This window comes from Chanos chanos, chromosome 3 (assembly GCF_902362185.1).
Source record: "Chanos chanos chromosome 3, fChaCha1.1, whole genome shotgun sequence".
Lineage (NCBI taxonomy): Eukaryota > Metazoa > Chordata > Actinopteri > Gonorynchiformes > Chanidae > Chanos > Chanos chanos.
Window position 1 is genome coordinate 27,989,175 of NC_044497.1, and position 20,108 is coordinate 28,009,282.

Genomic DNA, 20,108 nt, shown 5'->3' on the forward strand with positions numbered 1-20,108 from the left:
TACTTCTCTTCTTAAAATCTAGTTAATATCTTCTTTGTTTGTTTTTTTTCGTAGTGGCTTAGAAAGCAAACCTGGCCTTCTCCTGAGGACTGCAGCTGTTGCCATGTAGGCAAAAACTGGTTCTGACTGACAGACAACACTGATGATGAAAGGACGATCTTTACAGACAAATAGTAACTCAAGAGAGAAGAGAGAGAGAGAGAGAGAGAGAGAGAGGGAGAGAGAGAGAGAGACTGCTCTGTAGAATCGTGCACACACAAATAGACCACTACGACATGCTACTAGAGGAGGGTTCAGTTGTGACAAAGAACGTAAACTGGAGACAGAACAAATCCAAACCAAAACACAAAAGGCAGGGAGAGAGAAACAGAGAAGGGAGGGGGGCAGGTACTCAGGAACTGAAACCTCATCTGCATGAGAGGAGACTTAAGCCACAGTTCTACATATAAGAGAAAACTGTCAAGAATCACAAAGATTAATAATTGTTAACACTCGGTATGTTCAAAGGCTAGCTAAGCTAGCTGCAAATCTGCACAGAGATGAGATCTTTCAGTTCTTCACCAATCCAGAGCGTCTTCTCGCCAGCTTCGACCTATGGAGAGCATCACAGACATTGATAAAAGAACAGTAAAATTTGATTTCAGGTAAGTAACTTCAAAGTACGAAACTCAGAGTACCAGATGGCCTCATCTTTTGAAGGGAATGCTACGATCAAAACCAGTCTTGTTTGACTGTACTTTAAAGTGCTCTTTACAAAGATATAAATACATATCCTCTTTATTCTGTGAAAGAGGTAAGTTTACCTTATTGTGCCTGCCAGCAGTGGGTTGAAGGCGTACAGCCAGTCGTTCATGTCTTTGTCGTTGTTGGCCTGGAGCAATATCCCTCTGTGCTTGGTGCACACAGCAAAGGTATTGGGCGTCTGAGACACAAAACCAGATGAATTTATCGATAAGATAACTAATAGGACTTCAGATCTGGCACATCTTACTGCTACATTACATGACCCATGCACTGTGTCACATTACTGCACTGTTTACATGACACTGTTTCATGCGCACTGTTACTGCTTAGATAAGCAGTGGTCTTGCAGTAATTATGCAGACCTAATCTGTAAGGTGGTCTCTCGGGGCTTACTTTAAGCATAGCCTGTTGATCTTCACTGTAGTCAACCTGGGCAGTGGAGAGATTTAGCACTCCCCTCTCCACGGGGTCCTTGTCGTTGTTGTAGATGAACACGTACGGCCTACGCACCACCACAAAGTGCTTCACCCACGAGTTGGAGCGGGGCTCCATGAAGCTGAGGTAACCCTTCTTAGATACCACAGAACTATAGGAACAGAATAAACACCATAGCAGTCATTTGAATACCTCTTTAGAGGCACAAATTCAGTTCTCAGCCTCAAAACATTTACAACTCTAGTGGCCCGCCAATTGGAATGGCTGAGTTGCCACATCTAAGTTGGAGAAGGTGATGGTTTCACTCAAGACAAAAACAGTAAAGATGCACTGTGAGGACAGCAGTAATTGACCGTCTTCAAAAGAACCCAAAGCCTGAATCCTAAACACTCACCCTGGTCTCATTTCCTCGATATCTGGCACCAGGTTGAGGAACTCGTGTTTACCCGCACGGGCCAAGTAAGACGTTTCCAGAGTGGGGACCATGGGGAAGTTCTCATAGTCTGAACAGGATGGGCTGGAGGCACGTGAGTTAGCCTCAGGAGTCCTGAGACAAACACATCACAGCATGGTAAAGTAGTGTAACTTTACAAATGTAAAAATGAGAATTGCAACTTTCCACTGCTAAAGTTAATTAATGTTCATCATTCATCAGAAATAGATCTTATTCTTAGACGGTATGAGAGCAAAATGCATGAAATATGATAATAATTACATTTATCTATGTTTATTACAACAGTGCCAATCACTGTACCAAATACAACCAACATCACAGAAGAGGCAGATTCTCTTACTTCTGGTCCACTGAACTGCAGCGGGAGTCTGCCAGGGAGGGACAGGTAGAGGATGGCGTTAGGGTTGCACTGCTCAGACTGGTCACTGAGGGGTCACGGGCGATAGGAGAGATGTCTGAGAGCTGGGAGAGAGAGAGAGAGAGGGAGGGAGAGACGTACATATCAATCAATGAGGGTAAATTCATCAAAGAAACCACAATACGTTACTTTAAGTCATATGAACGTACTGTTTCAGCATCCTTTCTTACCTTGCAGTCACTGATACTGTTGCACACTTGGTTGTATTCACTGTTGAAGGTGTGGGTCAAGAGGCGGAGGCACTGCAAAATCATTGGCAGGTGTTAAAAAACAACAAGAACAACAACAACAACAAAAACTGCTGACATTGTTCTAAACTAGAACCTTTGCAAAATTTGCATAACAACTTCCATCTTCCATAAATGAACAAGTTCTAACACCACCCTAACACTCTCGGAGCATATACTGATATTTCTCCCATACGCGCAGTGCTTAGTGTATATACTGTGATGTTAATTGAGGGAGTAATGGCAGTGCAGTCTAACCTTGGTGGCCAGCTCCTTTTCACGGTCCACCAGGCTCTCGATATCGGTGGAATCATAGCCGCTGCTCTCGCTGGGCGTGATGGCACTCTCAAAGGTAGTGGTGGAGATCTGGGAGGAGATGCTGGTGGAGGTGCTGAGGGTGCCACTGCTCTGGCTGGGGGACAGAGATTCACTCAGGGACTTCTGAGGAGCAGTCTCTCCCAGCTTCTCCCGCAGCAGAAGGAGGTGGCGCGTCTTCTCCACCTATGAAGCACACAGTCAGGGAAAGACCATCACATCTGAGATAACAAACAGCTCTCAAAATGGCAAAGGAAAAACACTGATAGTTGTTCATATATATGAGTTAGCATTCTCAGCTGCAACATCTGAGACGTGACTGACTGAGGAAAGACTGACGTTTGACAAATTGTCAAAACTTCTATTCTTGAAGGCCCATATATTTTCCTGTGTCTGGAATAAAATAGATGCTGTGAGGTAATGAGGCTGCCTGTGCAGACTCCTGAGAGTTGACCGTTTGTTATTCTGTGTGCTCACCTCGTGAAGCTGCTCCAGTTTCTCCAGTTCCCACTGGTGTTCCAGGATCAGACTGTCTCCTCTGGGCCTCCATCCTGCCAGGTTTTCCTCTCCACGGACATACGCCACTGATGTATCCAGAACCTTCCGTCTTCTCCTCTGCATACCTGGAAACACCAAACAGTTCTTCCTTTCAGGTCTAGAACACTTGGAAGTATCTCTAAATACAGATTAAATCTCTTGTGTCTAACACTGAAACACAGGATCATAATTTGATACAATGTGAAGAATCTACAGATCTGAATAAGGTAGTGGGGTGATCTCATCAGACAACAAAGTTTAATCATGTTAAATATACTTAAACTTTTACTTTCCTTAAGAAAGTGAATTAACATGGTAATGAGTGGAAGGATCTAGAAACCTCAACACCCACTCACTCTATATGAAGGCAGATAACAAAACAAAAACAAGCACTCACCTGGGCTACCTGTGTCAGCCATCTTACACAGGCTCAGCTCATAGATCCCTGTAACTCTATTACTGTGAAACAAATCGAGAGTAAAACAAGAATTAAAATCAAGTATGTATCAAAGGATTGAACAATAACAGTTCTAATGAGTCCAGTCCAGTATCAAACTATAAAACAGCTGTCAAAGGGCTGGACTGTGTCATATCGATGTTTGGAAAATCCGAATGTGTGAGCATCAGCTGAGAACTTTCAAGCATTTTTTTTCTCCTTTTTTTAAGTAAGACAGAAAAGGAATTACACTTCGTGGGCTTACCAGTCAGGAGTCTTAGAGTAGCCACTGCCAAAGAGGTTTCTGAGTGAACGGGGAGGAGAGATCTTGGCATCTCTGGAGTAAAAGACCATACAGATGTCTTTGGTGATGATAGCAGGCTGGATACAGTGGTCAAGCTGTAATGGAGAATTAACAGGTGAGCACATACTCACATCAGTCAATCCGACAATGCATTTAAACCAAACACTCTACTATTCACGTTAGACCCCAGCTACAAATAAAGAGTAATACTGCAAACTTATGACATTCACATTTATAAACTGAAATGTACCATTATCTGTCGGGAACCTAAGACTATTCTCTATTACACAGTTCACCCATGACCCATAACAAAGTGCACTATCAGACACTTCAGTGCATTTCCACATCAGTGACATTAAACTGAGTCACTATTTACTCCTGCCTTTACTGTTGTCTCAGAATGAGGCACACCTTTTTGTTTTTTTAATCCAAATGGCTGTCATAAAACTGCAGCTAAAGGGTATCAATATGTGAGTGCAGCATGAGTTGACAGAACTGACCTCCAGGTAGGCAGACAGGGTCATGTAAATCTTCTCTCCATAGGGTGTGACACGGTTCAGTAATAGAGAGTTGTGCAGGGAGCTGTCCCATACTGCCTCAAATCGATAGAAGGTCCTGCGTGGGAGCAGTATGCGTTAGTCTTTAAGCCCTCATTCAAATCCAAAGAATACTAAAAAAAAAAAAAATAAACCAACTTTCTAGCGCTGCTGAACATTTCTGGATTTTGTGTCACTTTTCACTGGGTGTTGTTATAAGCCATCCCCATAACAGGTCTTAGTTTCCAGTCAAACTGTTACATATTTCTTTTGTTGGTCTTACGAGGTTTCAAAATCTGTGCTATGCTACTGAGACAGAAACTGTTGCCTGTATTTCACCATTTGTTGCTTTATAAGAAGAAACCCTGTGGTAATAATGGTTTGGTCACTAAAAAGGGAAGTACTTTGCCCATCTGACATTAAACTTTTAAATAAAAACCTTTTCCTCTCTCTCTTTCACCTTCAAAGTGTCAATACCCTTTCTTTAACACGCAACACTGATTTTCACTCTCAATACTGACAGACAGAAAAGACTGTCCAACACACACAGCTAAAAGACAAGATACACTCAGAGTTTCACTGAAAAAAGATGAGGCTGTGGATAAGGCTGGCCCGGTTCCCCCGGCTCAGGCAGATGGGACGCCATACGGCAGGTGAGGTGGGGGCATGTGGGGGGAGGGGGCAATGGGTGAGTGACAGTGAGGGGAGGATTCCCAATGTGACAAGGTGACAGAGACAGAGTGTAAGAGTGAAGTTCTGTCACCTCAGTCTGATGCTGAGCGCAGACAGCTGATGTCTGTACAGAGAACACACAGAGCGACACACATGGGTGACTACTTCAGGGCAAAGTGTTTCAGTCTGTCTGTCAGCCTGCCTGTCTCTCTTTCTCTCTCTCACACACACACACTACCATACTGTCTTGACACTCAGTGTCATATTGCCAAGAAGTAATTATTTGTGACTCGGGCAGATGACTGCTAGTTTATGCCTGTTCCTGAATGTGTAATGTGCTGACAGCTGAGAAATGTTACAGGTTGTTAGCATAGAATGCATAGAACTAAAAGACAATTACAGTGGATGTGAAGTTTATATTTGTTGTTGATGGTGGTTAAGTATAATACACAAATTCCTCATTTTTCAGATTGATAAGACTAAAAATGCCATGGTTAAGAGGTCCAGGGAATGTGGGAAATAGGAGGGCAGAGAGGTGGCAGTGACACAAAATCAGTATATGGTAAAGACTTGACTACTACAGACTAGGAAGTCTATAAGTCTACAAGAGTCATAAAGCACTTTCATTAGTGTTTTATACCCTTGTTTAGACAATACCTAGCAATATCCGTATCAATACAAAGCCTGAGGGGGAAAAAAAAAAACAAGAGTCCAGCGCAGCAGAAGAATGAAAAACAAACAGAATAAAAGAAAGACAAAGCAGAAACAGTAAGACAACACAAAATAAGCAAATCAACACAACAGAATCAGCAATGAAATTAAACAAGCAACACACAGACAAATATGTGTGCAGGCAACAAAACATAATCCCTTACTAGCACAAACAGATTACAGAAAAATAGAAAATAAGGTACCAACGAAATTCTGCTAGTTCATTTAGTCAATTCTGTCTCTGTCCACCAGGGGGCTCTCTTGTAGGCTAAGTGGTTAATGTACTGAAAAGGACACGACTCCATTCCAGTATGACGCAAGAAATGACGTACTTTGAAAAATAACGCTTCTCCCTACGTGGTGAGTATATTAATCTAAGTCTGAAAAGAAGAATCAGTGCATGTTTTTCTTTGGTCAAGACCTTTTTTTGACCAACCAAATATAACACGATAATATGACCATTTGTGAAAGCATCTCATCTAAAACAATAAGATAAATGTATACATGGTATTTAAAGGCTTTTCAGGCCCATGTGTCATTAAGATTAGCTTTCCAACCTTTCCTCTGTCATTTCTCCATTTGTGTCGTCCTATTATGGACAATGCTACAGAATTTTGACTAATGTTGGACTGATGACTGAATGAATCCGTAGGACATGTAGCGTACCTGTTGGAGTTATGCGACGACTTCATGTTTTTGGCAGAGATGATGTTGAGTGACAGGACAGCATCTGCAGTGGCGTCATCCACCTCAGGTTTGTTCCTGATCCGACCTGAACCCATAATTAATTTTGATAAAAATACATTTGAAACACTTTGCTGTATGTGATTTAAAACACAGTATGTGCAGTGCTTTCAGTTCAAAAATCATTCATCTACCAGTCATTCAATGACTCTCATACAGTCACGTAATTAAATCATAATGGTTATCTGATAAAGGTCCGGTCTATATGACGTTCCCAGGTTAACGGCGTGTTATCATAGGACAGAGCAGGCCCGGCTCATCTCAGCTGGCACCGCTGACAGACTGTGTGACGACTGTGGGAGAGAGAGAGAGAACTCACCGACGACCAGCTCCCTCACATCCTTCCAGTGCAGTTCACTCCCCTTCTCATGGATGAGTGTGACTGTGATTCTCCTCTGGATGCCCTGAGACACGCCAACACATGCAGAGATTACATCCAGCACCCAGGAACAACAACAGCACCCCCCACAAACAACAAATTCTGACGAGACTCAAGGTTTCTTTCTTTTTAATGGGTTAAAAAAACAAAACAAAAGAAAAAACACTGAATTTAAAGGCACTATGTCAGTGAGACTGAATAAGGTGGTACAGTGAAAGCAGTACACAGGAGAAGTGCTGAACATAACACTAGGAATGATCTGGTACCTGGTGCAGAAGGTAAGTACCATGGCAAGGCAGGCCTCCAGTGTGATCCACCACTGCAGGGATGTACCTGGGTAACAACAGCAAAGGCAAGGGTAAGCTTTCCTCTGAAGACTTTCTCTGCTTGTGTATTTGCACAAACCAGGTGAGCAACATTAAGCTGTGTGGCTCACAGGTCATGCTTAATTGAGTCCTGAGGAGGAATCTTGACACAACAGCATAAAAAAAAGATAAGAATAACTGTCTATAAAAAAATATTAAAAACCGACAAAACATTTTTTTAAAAATTTAAACAGTCGGCTTCCGAGGCTTAGTAGCTCAGCCTTGTTCGCTGGCCTCTAGATAGGAACACAGCTCAGAGGTAATCTAAGATTTTTTGGCTTGGCACATGCAGAACTGTTAACAGGGCTGACTCACTCTCCCGTGGGCTCCAGTTCACTTATCTCGAACCAGGCCAGCAGGTCATACTTGCTCACACACTGGCCCAGGTTAGATTTGCTGATGGTGTTCAATTTAGTGGCTGGCACTGCCAAGAGAAGGACAAAAAAATTAGAGTACTGTGATGGAAACACAAGATATTTACTATTTACTCACTCAGGGTTGGGTTTTGAGAGAGGAGAATATGCATAATCTCACACACTGAATATGACCAGAAACATTTGCAACTATTAAATCTACCTAAATAGAGAGTAAAAATGACATGAATTCCATTCTGAAAGTTTGTCAGCTGGGTGTGAGGAGGAGACAAGTGTGTAATAGCATGTCTCATGACAAGTTATCAATCACTAACTGAGCAAGTTGGCTTTAAGACAAGGCGACAATTAATTAAACATCAATATGCTAAAATCCTTTTTTTTTTAAAGATGAATGAACAGCTTATTGGGTAGCCAGAATTGACAAGGGAGTCTTAAAATAAATCTGATGAAATGGATGACTGGGACTTATTTACACAACATCGGTGCCTCTGCTAAATCAATATGTGTTTCTATACCAGGAACTCACAGAACTCTATAAAAATCCACTCTTTCATTTTCACAGAAACATTTTAGCTATAAAGCCTGTTAATTAAACTGAGATGGTAATGGATAAGACTGAGTCAGAGCTGAGGGAATTTACCCTTTCAAAATATTAAAGTTTTACTCTTACAGACAGAAAAGGAACATGACTGGCAGAAAAAGAAGCCTGCTTTTGGAATATCACTCAGCTGGCATAAAAAAGCCAAAAGGCAGATGATTCACAAAAATATGCCTGACTCAATTTGTAAATACTGAGGAAATTCAGTGTCAAAGTAAAACTAACACAGAGAAACACCACATCCATCGCAATCAATCTGTCCCAAGGGAGAGAGGAAGCAGCACAAACAAAACTACTGCTTCTACATGGAGACACCAGCTTTTATGACTGCTTGGATTATGGCATCTGTGTACTTCAAAAGACAAACCCACTGCATTCAAATACTCACAGTGAATAAGACTGCAGCTACAAAGACAGGCAGCCCAAAGCTTGTGACTGGTAAGGGACCACTGTTGGGATGAGGGCTTTAACCAGGGCGATGGAAGGGGACAGCTAAACACTAGAGCCACGGGAAACATCGAGCAACTACACGGGGTGGCCGCTAACTACCAACTGTACCAACCGTGGTGTCTGGGCACAGTAAGAACTGGACTGTTGGGCACTGGGAGGAATGGGAAGTGGGAGAGTTCGTCAACGCCGTCTTCCAGGCTGGCTATCGCCGTGGAGGCCAGCGCGTTGGCGTGCTCGGAGAGCGTGTCCAGCACCTGCCCATGCACGTACCCGCTCATCAGGTACCTGATCAGCTCTATCTTACGGGCATGGTCTGTGATGCCAGGGGCCACAAAGGGCAGAAGTGTGTGCATGAGGAGCGTGGTTTGGAAGGAACCAAAAATGAAAAGCACATATGAAAAGACAGATAGGGATGGGAATGAGAAATTGTAGAGGAAAAACACATAACAGAAAAAAAACTAAGCCTGTAAGAACCTTGAGACGTTCATCTTGGGAATGTTTGGGAGGAATACGTGCGACCGTTGTCATGACAACGGCTTATCTATGGCCATGCGACACATATGAGTTGATTTTTTTTTTTTTAGTGATCTCTGGGCATCGTGAAACGCAGCCACAGCTCTGTGGCATTAAATCTGACAGGACAGAGGCCTGACACGTTATGACTGTGGATCAATATGTTACAGGGACACATGACATATTCAAGGCTACAGCCCTGGTTTTATTTTGGGCCATAAAAGAGATTTCTCTCTCTCTCTCTCTTTCAAAATAACAGGTACAATTAATAATGCCAACAGCAACACCTTCCAAACACACCTGTCCAAAATAGAGAATCACAAAAGCCAATATGCTCAACAACAAAAAAAAAAAGTCCACATATAGATGATCAAGAATGACAATTAAGACTTAAGGGCATCATTTTGCTCTAAATGGAAGTAGTCTCTTGCTTTAATGATTTGTGTAATTACTTATACTAATAGTTCACAGCCAGATAGAGCAGGGAGAATGCCCCGGGTAAGGATTATTCAAATCATCTGCTTAATTCTTAATTATGTAAATTCTGATCCCACTTACGTGAATCCACAAACACGCACTGATCATTATATAATGAAACACATGGTGTCTTTTTCAGAACGAGACAGAGGCTGGCGTACCTGGTTTGGACAGAGGCATGGGCGGAGGATAGTATTTTCTGGAAGGCTGCGGAGGACTGAGACGCGACACAAACAGAATGAAAGAGTCAGAAGCACATCATTGAATGATAAAGTCTAATGCTAGCCAAAAGGAAAGAAAAGCGCTTTCACATTGTTTGTGGACTGTGAGTGTTTTGGTACATCAGTAAGCACAATCAGTCATAGCTATTGAACGGTTCAGGACAGGCCTATTCAATTTGCGCCCCTCGGGCCAAATCCGGCCTGAGAGTGATCTCCAGTAGTCTGATCACAGTCTCCAGATGCCCTCACAGTCAAATTGCAATGACACAACTGTTACTTCCAGGCGAGTAGTTTGACTGGACAAAAAGCATTCCTTGAGTGCTGAAGTACAGAGTATACCAACACTGGGACATTTTACCATATATGTCATCATGATGAGCCAAACAAAGTCAATTATAAATGTAAATAAATGTAAATATGTAAATGTAAATAGTCTGCCAAAAATGTCTGGCTCATGAGCAAGGCATGGTTTTGAAATCTGGCCTGTTTGAATTAGTAATTGAACAGCACCGGAACAGGAGCTGTGTGTGTATGCGTGCTGTGTGTTAGGAGCAGGATCGGATAAGCAGAACAGGACGGAGAGCCGGTACCTGATGAGCTCCTGGCCGTGGACGTGCAGGGGGTGCTGCTGGTAATGCCCAAACACTTCAAACACAATGGGCTTGGTCTTAATGTACTCAATGAAAGACTCTGTCACCTCCACAGCAACCTACAGATTAAAACAACAGGAAAAAAAACATGAAATGAAATTCACATCCACTTCAACCTTCCCTGAACAAAAACAATCGCATGTTTGACCACCACACTAACGTCACAACATAAGCCCACTCGGCCTGCTACGACACATACAGAAGGATGTTCTCCGAAATCATTTTGTTTTTTTATAAATTTCAGAGTGGCCACTCACGTTCTGTACGTGGTAGAAACCCAGAGGAGAGCCTTTGCCAGTGTTCTTCAGAGGTTCAGTGGAGAAGGCTTCATCATGACGATGCAGGAAGCTATTAACGACAGAGGGTTACCAAAATTACATCGTGAGATCGGGGCCCAAACCTTAGACCCAAAGTGTTGCCGCGGAGACCGGCGAGAGACTCACTTGAACTGGCAGAAGATGTCGGCATATTCGGGCGGGACGCCGCTGGCCTGAAGCACGGTGACGCGGAAAGTGAAGATGCTGCCCACCTCCAGGTGACTGGCCAGACCCTCGGTACAAGCCAACTTAGTGTCCATGTTCCCCAGCTTCAGATCTGTCACACACAGCCCCCGGCTTTTAGACAGCAGTCAACCACACTGTAAACTGTCGACACCTATCTTACGTTTCCTCTCTAATGCACTGAACAAATACAATCAGTCTGGAATCTTTCCACAAGTCTGGTAAAACCTCTGCAGCTGCTGAGACATTTTTCAATAATTGAAATCCTCAGAAAAAACATGATTTTGGAATCCGCAAACAAAATCGATCATGCAAAGCTTTCTTCACAGTATGACAACAAAATCAATGAAGTACAGAAAAATTAATCAGTCCTGGACTATAATGTCTGCCCCAAAGTTTCCCTCGTTCTCCAGTGGCTAGAATGAATCTCTCTGATATAACTACTATGGCTACAGAGTGTTTAGCATTGAAAATAGTAATAAAAACAGAAAACTTCTGAAAGCTACTGAACAACAGTATGTTAGGCTATCAAGGCTGTGCAGATGTACATTTCAATCCCTCACTCTTCAAAAAGAAAGTCTGCCTGCATGTTTTGGCATTCGTTTCACCCTTAGTGAATGTTAAAGACCAGAAGTCAGGGGTCACCAGCTGTCCCTTACCAATGTCATTTATTCTATTCATTTCCTCTGAGGGGGTGATGACCTCTGAACTTTGACCTTGGCCTTCCACAATGCGCAGTTCCTCCAGGGAGAGGCCAGAGCGGGTCATGGCCACGGAAGAGAAATCACTCTGGAGGCACACAGAGAGAAAAAGAAAGAGAGAGAGAGAGAGAGAGAATGGAACCAAGTAATCAGCCCAGCAGTCTTCCACAGAAACAACCTATAAATCAGCTGCTGAATGAATCTCCACATCGCCTAATAGAAATGTCAGACCTTAATTGTTCCATTTAACGCAGTGTCTTTAGTGAATCCTATTTCACCAGTCTGAAACTAAAGTTGTTTTTTTTTTCTTGACATCAGTGCGTGTTTAGTGAGAGAAATGAGCCCCTCCCTCCCGTTAAGTGCTGCTGTAGACTCTGCCGCTAGAGTGTGTCACAATGTTAGCATGCTCCTGAGTTAAACCTCCAGGTCTTAGACATCAGCGCTTTTGAGAGAGTGAGTCACTGACAGGTTTACCTTTTTGAAATACTCGTCGTCGAATGAGATCTTAGCGGTACCGGACTGACGCACACCGGACCCGTAGTCAGGAGCCTCTTCATCAGCTACGGAGAAAAATCAATTCCAACAAATCAGAACCAAGTCCACAGATACACTTGTGTGTCACAATACTTTCTAATGTTCTACAGACTCCACCACAGATAATACACACAGACAAACAAACAAACTAAAAACCCCTTCAGACAGAAATTCAGAACATTTCATCTTCCATGTAATGCAGTCAAAGACATAATGAAGTCTCATTCTTCATAAAATACAAACCATATGGTGCATTAAATGGTGTTTTCGGTCATCAGTTAGAGGTCCTTTTGAAAGCAGACAAACAAAGCACTAGATCTGACAGTATCTCTCTATCAAACAGAGTTTGGTTGGTCTGCACTCTGCACCCCTGGAGAGTCTGTGCAGTGGTGGCAGGGTACACTGAGCAGTCTGCTGTCAAGGACACTATAAACCTTTATCCAATAGGAACAGCAGATGTGAAGAGTGAGTCCTCACCTGCAATAGCTTGGACCCCTACACGAAGGAAACCTCGCACGTCTCCCTTCTCTGTTACTACGGCGACACGGTGCACCAGGGGAACTGGGTACAGCAGGTTACTCAGGTATACAAAAGCTCTGGATGAAAAGAGTAAGACAGACAGAGGAGAGGCAAATATTAAAAAATGCATACACACTTATACACAGAGTCATAAGTACACATACACAAACACATAAATGCACACACACATACACACTCACGAGTTCCGGCCACGTCTGTTCATTAAAAGTATTAGGGTGGCTATATGACGAGAGCAAATTAAAAACAGAGCCAGACAAACCCGTAAGTCAGAGTGACTCAAAACCATTGACTACTGGGCCACAAGGTCTGCTACATTTACTTAATTAACATAGTCTGATAACCAATGGTGCGGTGTGAGGAATGGGTGGGAATCAACCATTCTGTCTAATAACAGTGATGCCATTTACCAGACCATAACATTATTAGACATATAAAACAAATAAAAACATGAAAATAAAAACAAAAAACAAAAAAAAACCCCACAGAAAACTATGTACTCTTTTCATCTGTTGTAAGACATGCCACAGCTGGTCCAGAGCTGATATATTGACCATTATGTGTTGGGACAAAGTGCTGTGTGTGAATGTATTTTATGGCCAGCGTGGGCCCCTCCTCCCTGCGTTAGGAGATTCAAGGCAGAGTGGGAGAAAAAATATCTTTCTGCCACATCACTGAAGTTAACAGTGACGCAGGTCCTGTGCTGCCAATGACAGCACACTCACAGTGATCGTGTGTGTCTCTCTCTCTCCTTCTCTCTCTCCTCCTTTCACTACACTTTTTTTTCTCTTTCCTTTCAATATACTCGAATCTTCTTATCAACACAAAAAGGTTATGACATTAAGCAATTTCAGATGCACAATTAAAACAAGACATGAAACACAAATGGGGGAAAAAAAAAAGAAAAAGAAAGAGAAAAAGAAAAAGCAAATGCACATGGATAAATATCTATTGGTGAGCCACGGGCCAGACAGTAGGTGGTTAGTGCAGCCTGTGCTTTGAGAAGACAGGCTATGAATAAAGAGAGAGATCGAACAGGGTGCTGACTTCTTCCAGAATCCGTCTGACCCATTTTTCATAAGGTACACTGGTTTCACAAATGCCATCTAGACAGTTACAGGGCCCACCTTACTGTACATTAAAGTCTCAAAGCTCTTTAAAACGGACATATGAAATGTACTGTTACCATAATGGAAGAGAAAAATTCAGACTGTGTAAAAGAAATAACAACCATCTGCTTTTGTCTGAAACTGAAGCCTTGACCTTTCAGTTCTACAATTACAATCACATTTATTCACTTAACAGACACTTTCATTCATAACTATATCCAAGACAGTTTTAAATGAGACCCGGAGAGGAATGTCTTGCGAAGCTCAGTTCATCTCACAGAAACAGATTCAGATCAGCCGCACCCTTTTCTCTCTCTCTCTCTCTTTTTTTCCCTCCAGGCAGTGGGCACCAGGCACCCACCTTCCCACCAATATGAACCAGGGGGAGCGGTCATAGAAGGGGTCCTGCCCGTCGCTGAAGATGTCCGAGCCTTCCTCCGTGCCCGCGTCGGAGCTGGTGTCATCCACGAACGCCTCGTCGTCCATGAAGTCCTCCATTTCGCTCTGCCGCTCATCAGCCAGCTCGGTGATATCGGAGTCGGCGGTGGAGAAGGTGGGCGAGGGTGTGCGGTCAGCCAGCCTTTCGTTCACACAGCCATGGAAGATAGGTGAGCTGCAGGAGGATGTGATAACGTTGCAGGCAAACGACAACAGCAACACCACCATAATGCTGATCATCATCAAATATGATCATAATACTGAGGTCTAGGGTCAGCGCCTCGAAAGGCTTAAAATAAAGTTGCTGGAAATGGAGTCATGTCTTTAAAATGCTCGATTTTGGAAAATTGATGACATTGATTTTTTTTTTTCATTCAAATAGCCAATTACAAAGGCAGAACACTTATTTTGAGATTACTGACAATTTTTGTGATTATGGCTTGCAATATTTATCTTGCTTTAACATTAGATCATTAGAACATTAGAAGAGTGTCTGTGAAGAGTACAGAGAACATTAGAAGAGTGTCTGTGAAGAGTACAGAGAACATTAGAAGAGTAAAGTCTGTGCCAAGATTCAACTGAATGTATTCAAAATGACTGTGACAAAACAATTATCAATGGTTGGTATGTTTAAAAAAAAAATAAAACAACAGAAAAAAACACAATGATATGCAAATGGATTCAAACAATTACAAAACAAGGGTATTTACATGTGTGAAATGAAAATGGTAAATTGTAACAAATGTTGACAAATGGGTGAAAACAACGGATGCAAATGAACTCAAATTGCACAGACACAATGGGAAACAGTACAAACACAGAAAAGCACTTTCAAAAACACAAAGATGGTGTAACGTAATTATGACAGCAAAAAAACACACACAAAAAACAAAATAACACAACTGATCTGCAAACACATATATTTTACAAAAATCGGGGGAAAAAATCAAAAGGGGTATTAAAATGAGTTATGGTTATGAGGTGTGAAACCCTTTGGGTTTACACTTCATGAATGATTTATGAGCAAGTGTATCCATCTTTCACACCCCACTTCTTCTCATCAGGTTAATGGAACTCACTGCATTACACGCCAACACAACACAACACTTCCCATCTTTCTTTTCACTTAGCAGAGGCCAAAGGCCTGCTGGGTTACACACAGACACACTGAGAGAGATCGTATCTTTCATATGTATGCTAAAAGCCACATGGCTGAAGCTTTACGCACAAAATGCTTCGTAAAAATACACACACAAACACACGTCATGGTTGTCTGAGCGATCGACAGCGTTCCTGTTTATATAACATATTGCTGCCTATGTAAGAAATCTCCCTCAGAGAGATGACATACCTTCCAACCAGTTTGAACCAATGGAATCTGTCGTAGAATGGATCGCTGCCGGTCAGGGCCCCCTCCCCGTCCTCCGGATTGGACGTGGCCATCTCTCCAGCACGGTCGTACATCTCTCTCATCTGCTCCAGCCTCTGCCTGTAGGTGTATCAGAGTGACCAGGTTAGGCCAAACTCCCTAACCTACCGTGGCTAACTGACTACACAAATGTCCCACATTGTTCACTCTCGACTGGTGGTCCAAAGCTTACTTGAGCTTCTCCAGGGACCAGTAATGAGTGGCTCCGTTCTTCAGGTCCTGGACCTCCACCGCCACCACGGTGCGAGGGAAAGGCCGAGAGTCCCTCTCTTTCTCTGGCTCTGAAGGCAGCAGCTCAGGGGGCAGTGGAGAATACAGAGTGTCTGTGAGCAATACAAACTGGAACTGGACCTAAAGACGGGACAGAAGGAAAGAGAAAGAGAGATGGAGAGGAAAAAAACAAGGGTTGATGTGTCTTTATCTTGGCTTTGATGTAAAACATTAAATAATACGCTGTCCTTTAGACTGCAAGCATTAAATTCCCACCAGGATGGGAGACATGACAGTCTTTTTTAAATTATCATCTCAAATGTCTTTGCTTTAAGGCACAACTGCAAAGGTCATTTGAGATTACACACTGCATTTTTTTCCACAAGAGTAAAGGATGGAGAGTAAATAAAACGGGGCAAACTGGGTGAGGGGTAAGTATGGGGAGAACTGAAAGAGTCAGCTCACTCTCCTGACATTTCAAGTCAACTCAAAGACCCTGACCTGGGGCATGTCACATAATCAATGACAGGAGCCCCAGTGCATGATGGATAAAGACATCAGAACAGACTGGTAACCTCTCTCTAAAATTTATAAACTGGTCCATCTCTTGTTTCCAATGAGTGAGTTGATCAGAAAGCTGCCTAAACTGGGACTGCGTTTGAGTGACACACCGGACGTGTTTGTTTTATGCTTCTACGTTATTTATAGTCCAAACGTCAATCAAAGTTGATGAAGGAATATCATTAACCTTGTCAGCAACGTCCTAGCACTCACTTCATTTGCATGACTGTTTAAACACTGAACTGATCAGCAGAGGATCAGAAAGTGAATTCAAACATTTACAGCTCAGATATAAAGAAACGTCTATTTTTAAGACATCCAGAGTCATGTGAAATGAGTATCTACGGAGTTTGTGTGGACAAGGTTTTTGTGCTTCATACCTTTTTCTTCAGCTCCACGCTAATGGCGTTAGCCTCCTTAAGGTACACAGCGTTGCCCCACAGCTGGTCTCTGAGGGAAGTGAACTGGTGGTATCTCCACTTTCTGAAGGCCCACTGGGCCAGTTCAAACTCATGCTGTGTCCAGGGGACTGAACACAGGAGAGACCACAAAAGACGACACACTTCAGTGTGTAGGTACACATCAAGGACTATTACATCTACAGTTCATATTGTGGATGGATGATAGAAGGATGACACACAATATTATTGTGTGTGTTTGTGTGTTTGTGTGTGTGTGTGTGTGTGTGTCGGGTGGGGGGGAGGGGGTCCAAATCTGTTTCACATTATTTAAGAAGTGTACTGATAGGATGTGCATATAGAGGGAACATAATCCCTAGTCTTTAATTCATTCCTAAAATTTCACATGACCGATAAAGTTCACATATAATTGACGGTACCTTCCTCTTCTTCTTCTTCCTCCTCCTCTTCGTCTGGTGTCTCTGCGGCCAGCGAGCGGGTCTCCACCTGTTTCTGCAGCTCTTGTAGTTTGCTCTCATATACCTACAGAACACAGCGTGATGAGGACAACAGAGGGGCGGACACAGGCCCTCAGTAGACTGCCCTGAAGGGACTCAGTCTAGACACTGCCAGCGACTAGCCAGCAAACACAGAGTGTCACTCTAGCACACAGCCTGAGGGAGAGCACAGTCACTGTTCTTTGCCAGAGTGGGGAACTGATATTATTATGGTCCCTGCAAAGAGGACCGATAGACTATTTGTAGATTTCCGGTGTAAAAGACATATTCTGTGGTGGGTTAAACTGTACCAGAACATATTAAAAATATTATAGAATATATTGATGAATAACAGTAATACACCAATGTATTACACTAATGAATATCACAATAATTATTTTTAATTGAATTGTGGAATTTCGTGAGTACCTTTGCAAATCCAAACAAGGTAAATGCTAATCTAGCACAGACCAGAGAACAGTGATAGGCTCTAAATAAACAAATAAGTAAGTTAATACATAAATAAATAATTGGAGAATCTTTCCTCATATTAACTCCCAGTTTTGGGTCCATCCCAGCACCAACCATGCACATCCACACTGATTCTGAGGAATGTTCCCCAACCACCACCTGGATGTAAGCTACACATGATCTTTTACAAACATACATGATAGCGGCTAAACTCTTTGGGCTACAGTGGCTAACCTGCAGCCTGTAGTCATTGGACAAAATGATGTAGTATCATAAAAACTGAAGGCCATTTAAGAGTTCTTTTACTCATGACTAGCTTTTGAGGTTGCCCAGTGTTTTGGGACACTTATGTACACTGAATGCTGATAGGCTATTCTGAGGATGGGGTGGGGTTTGGGGGTAACAGACAAACAAAAAAAAACAAAAATTCCATCCACTGTGATTTCTGTTTGAGCCCCACTTAACACTGAGAAAGAAAAATCATCTGTAATTCAAGGATGCCCCTGAGGAAGTTCATGCGCTGTATGTGGAGCAAACTGAGAGTGAGTGAAGGTGGTGGGCGTTCGTAACCGGTGGGTGAAACTTGTGGCACGACAGGCTCGTGTCTGTGCTGAGCTGAGATGTGACTGTAAATCTCTCAGCCAAGATAAAAACAAGGAACAGAATGTACTCAGAGTCTCACCAAGTTTGATCATTTTTAAGATATTAAAACAACAGAATAATAATATATTTAGTAATATTTAAAGTTATATAATAATACTTCCTTCTTCAAACATTACAATGTATACAGTAAAAGGGCAGAGATGAACTGAGGAAGTGGGTCAGGGATCGTCTGTATGGACCGCAGAGAAGTACGGGCTCCTAAATGCAGTTCGCAGGTAGAGCTGGATTGGCTACTACTGCTGTATTAAAGGGTACTAGTCTTGTCGAAGAGTATAACAATCCCTGTGACATCCAGACAGTAGGAGACGTGGCTAAGAACGTGAGATGCCGAGTGTGTGTTTTAGTGGGTCGGAGAAGAGGTATTGCATTGGAGAGATGTCAGATGGGTTGCGCGCGCGCACACACACACACACATGCACACACGCACACACACACAAACAGTGTTCCCAATGAGCTCATCCTGTTTGTTCTCTTCCTCAGAGAACAGAAGAGGCTTTGATACAATCACAGACATTAACCCTTACACTGCCACAGTCCTGCTTCCCTTCACAGCATCACATGATTTAGCCTTTCTACAAGAACAGCAGAAATACAATAACTACTATACACAAGAGTTACTCTTGAAATCCATAAGCTCAACCAGTTTGCATACAAAGATCCAATAATACAGATGTGAAATACTACAGAGGGTCTATTTTGTGCAACTTCTTGAATATTACATATTAGGCAGACATTATGACCTGTAATATGTACTGAAACTGTGTAATTAATGTATGCTTTCCTACAATAACCCGGGAAACACATTTCCCCTCTATGCCCTACACACTTCATTCTGTTCTACTCTGGGAGTTGTAAATGAATCCAGTAAACATCTGTGCGTTGGCTGGAGACAGGAGTTATCTCAACTTGTTAAAAAGAAGTATCTTTCAACCTCTATATTAAGGGAAAAATCACAGCTGTGTCCAACCATCTAATGACAATCAACTGTGTTCCATAAATAAAGGCACATGTAAATAAAGATGTTATCTGTGTGTTTTGGTTTCATGTTCATTTTATGAAAAAAGCAGTGAATTTTTTAATGTTTTAGTGAATGTTGAATAACTTATATCACCAAAGAGACCAATTTAGCTGACGACCATATGTAGACACTGCATTTAGAACTTGCAGACGTTTTATTTCAGTCACCATTTTGAAAACTGACATTCAGTGATGATTAAATGTAACACGGAACACCCATGATATGAAATTTATGCTTTGCACAAATCGCGCAGTTAGCTTTCAAAAAAGCAACAAAACATGGTACATAGCCACTGAGAGGCACTTGATTATCACCATTGAATAAACAGACGAACACTAAACAGAGATCTCATGTACAGTATTTTTTTTTTTTTTTAAGAACAATATACATGTCTGTTTTATTTTATACAATATCCTCAGCTCTCCTTGTAATACTCAGATTTACTGTCAGCACCATTGCACATGCCTTATGCAACGATCCAC

At 42.4% G+C, this 20,108-nt stretch overlaps 1 protein-coding gene across 1 annotated transcript in view; it reads right to left on the reverse strand.

Annotated features, from left to right (window-relative positions):
* Window positions 1-273: 273 nt before the first annotated feature.
* kif1b (kinesin family member 1B) overlaps window positions 274-20,108 on the reverse strand; it is a 58,196-nt gene continuing 38,361 nt past the window's right edge. The window contains exons 23-49 of the mRNA XM_030769989.1: window positions 17,418-17,520; window positions 16,960-17,108; window positions 15,981-16,159; window positions 15,731-15,868; window positions 14,303-14,554; window positions 12,773-12,891; window positions 12,236-12,321; window positions 11,720-11,849; window positions 11,004-11,154; window positions 10,818-10,908; window positions 10,501-10,619; window positions 9,851-9,906; window positions 7,593-7,701; window positions 7,179-7,245; window positions 6,853-6,937; window positions 6,456-6,561; window positions 4,371-4,485; window positions 3,832-3,965; window positions 3,528-3,589; window positions 3,071-3,216; window positions 2,537-2,779; window positions 2,222-2,293; window positions 1,974-2,095; window positions 1,574-1,726; window positions 1,138-1,330; window positions 804-922; window positions 274-592 (exon numbers count right to left, since the gene is read on the reverse strand). Coding sequence (XP_030625849.1) covers window positions 550-592; window positions 804-922; window positions 1,138-1,330; window positions 1,574-1,726; window positions 1,974-2,095; window positions 2,222-2,293; window positions 2,537-2,779; window positions 3,071-3,216; window positions 3,528-3,589; window positions 3,832-3,965; window positions 4,371-4,485; window positions 6,456-6,561; window positions 6,853-6,937; window positions 7,179-7,245; window positions 7,593-7,701; window positions 9,851-9,906; window positions 10,501-10,619; window positions 10,818-10,908; window positions 11,004-11,154; window positions 11,720-11,849; window positions 12,236-12,321; window positions 12,773-12,891; window positions 14,303-14,554; window positions 15,731-15,868; window positions 15,981-16,159; window positions 16,960-17,108; window positions 17,418-17,520 — 3,342 coding nt within the window. The 3' untranslated portion in view covers window positions 274-549. The remainder of the gene's footprint in view (window positions 593-803; window positions 923-1,137; window positions 1,331-1,573; window positions 1,727-1,973; window positions 2,096-2,221; window positions 2,294-2,536; window positions 2,780-3,070; window positions 3,217-3,527; window positions 3,590-3,831; window positions 3,966-4,370; window positions 4,486-6,455; window positions 6,562-6,852; window positions 6,938-7,178; window positions 7,246-7,592; window positions 7,702-9,850; window positions 9,907-10,500; window positions 10,620-10,817; window positions 10,909-11,003; window positions 11,155-11,719; window positions 11,850-12,235; window positions 12,322-12,772; window positions 12,892-14,302; window positions 14,555-15,730; window positions 15,869-15,980; window positions 16,160-16,959; window positions 17,109-17,417; window positions 17,521-20,108) is intronic.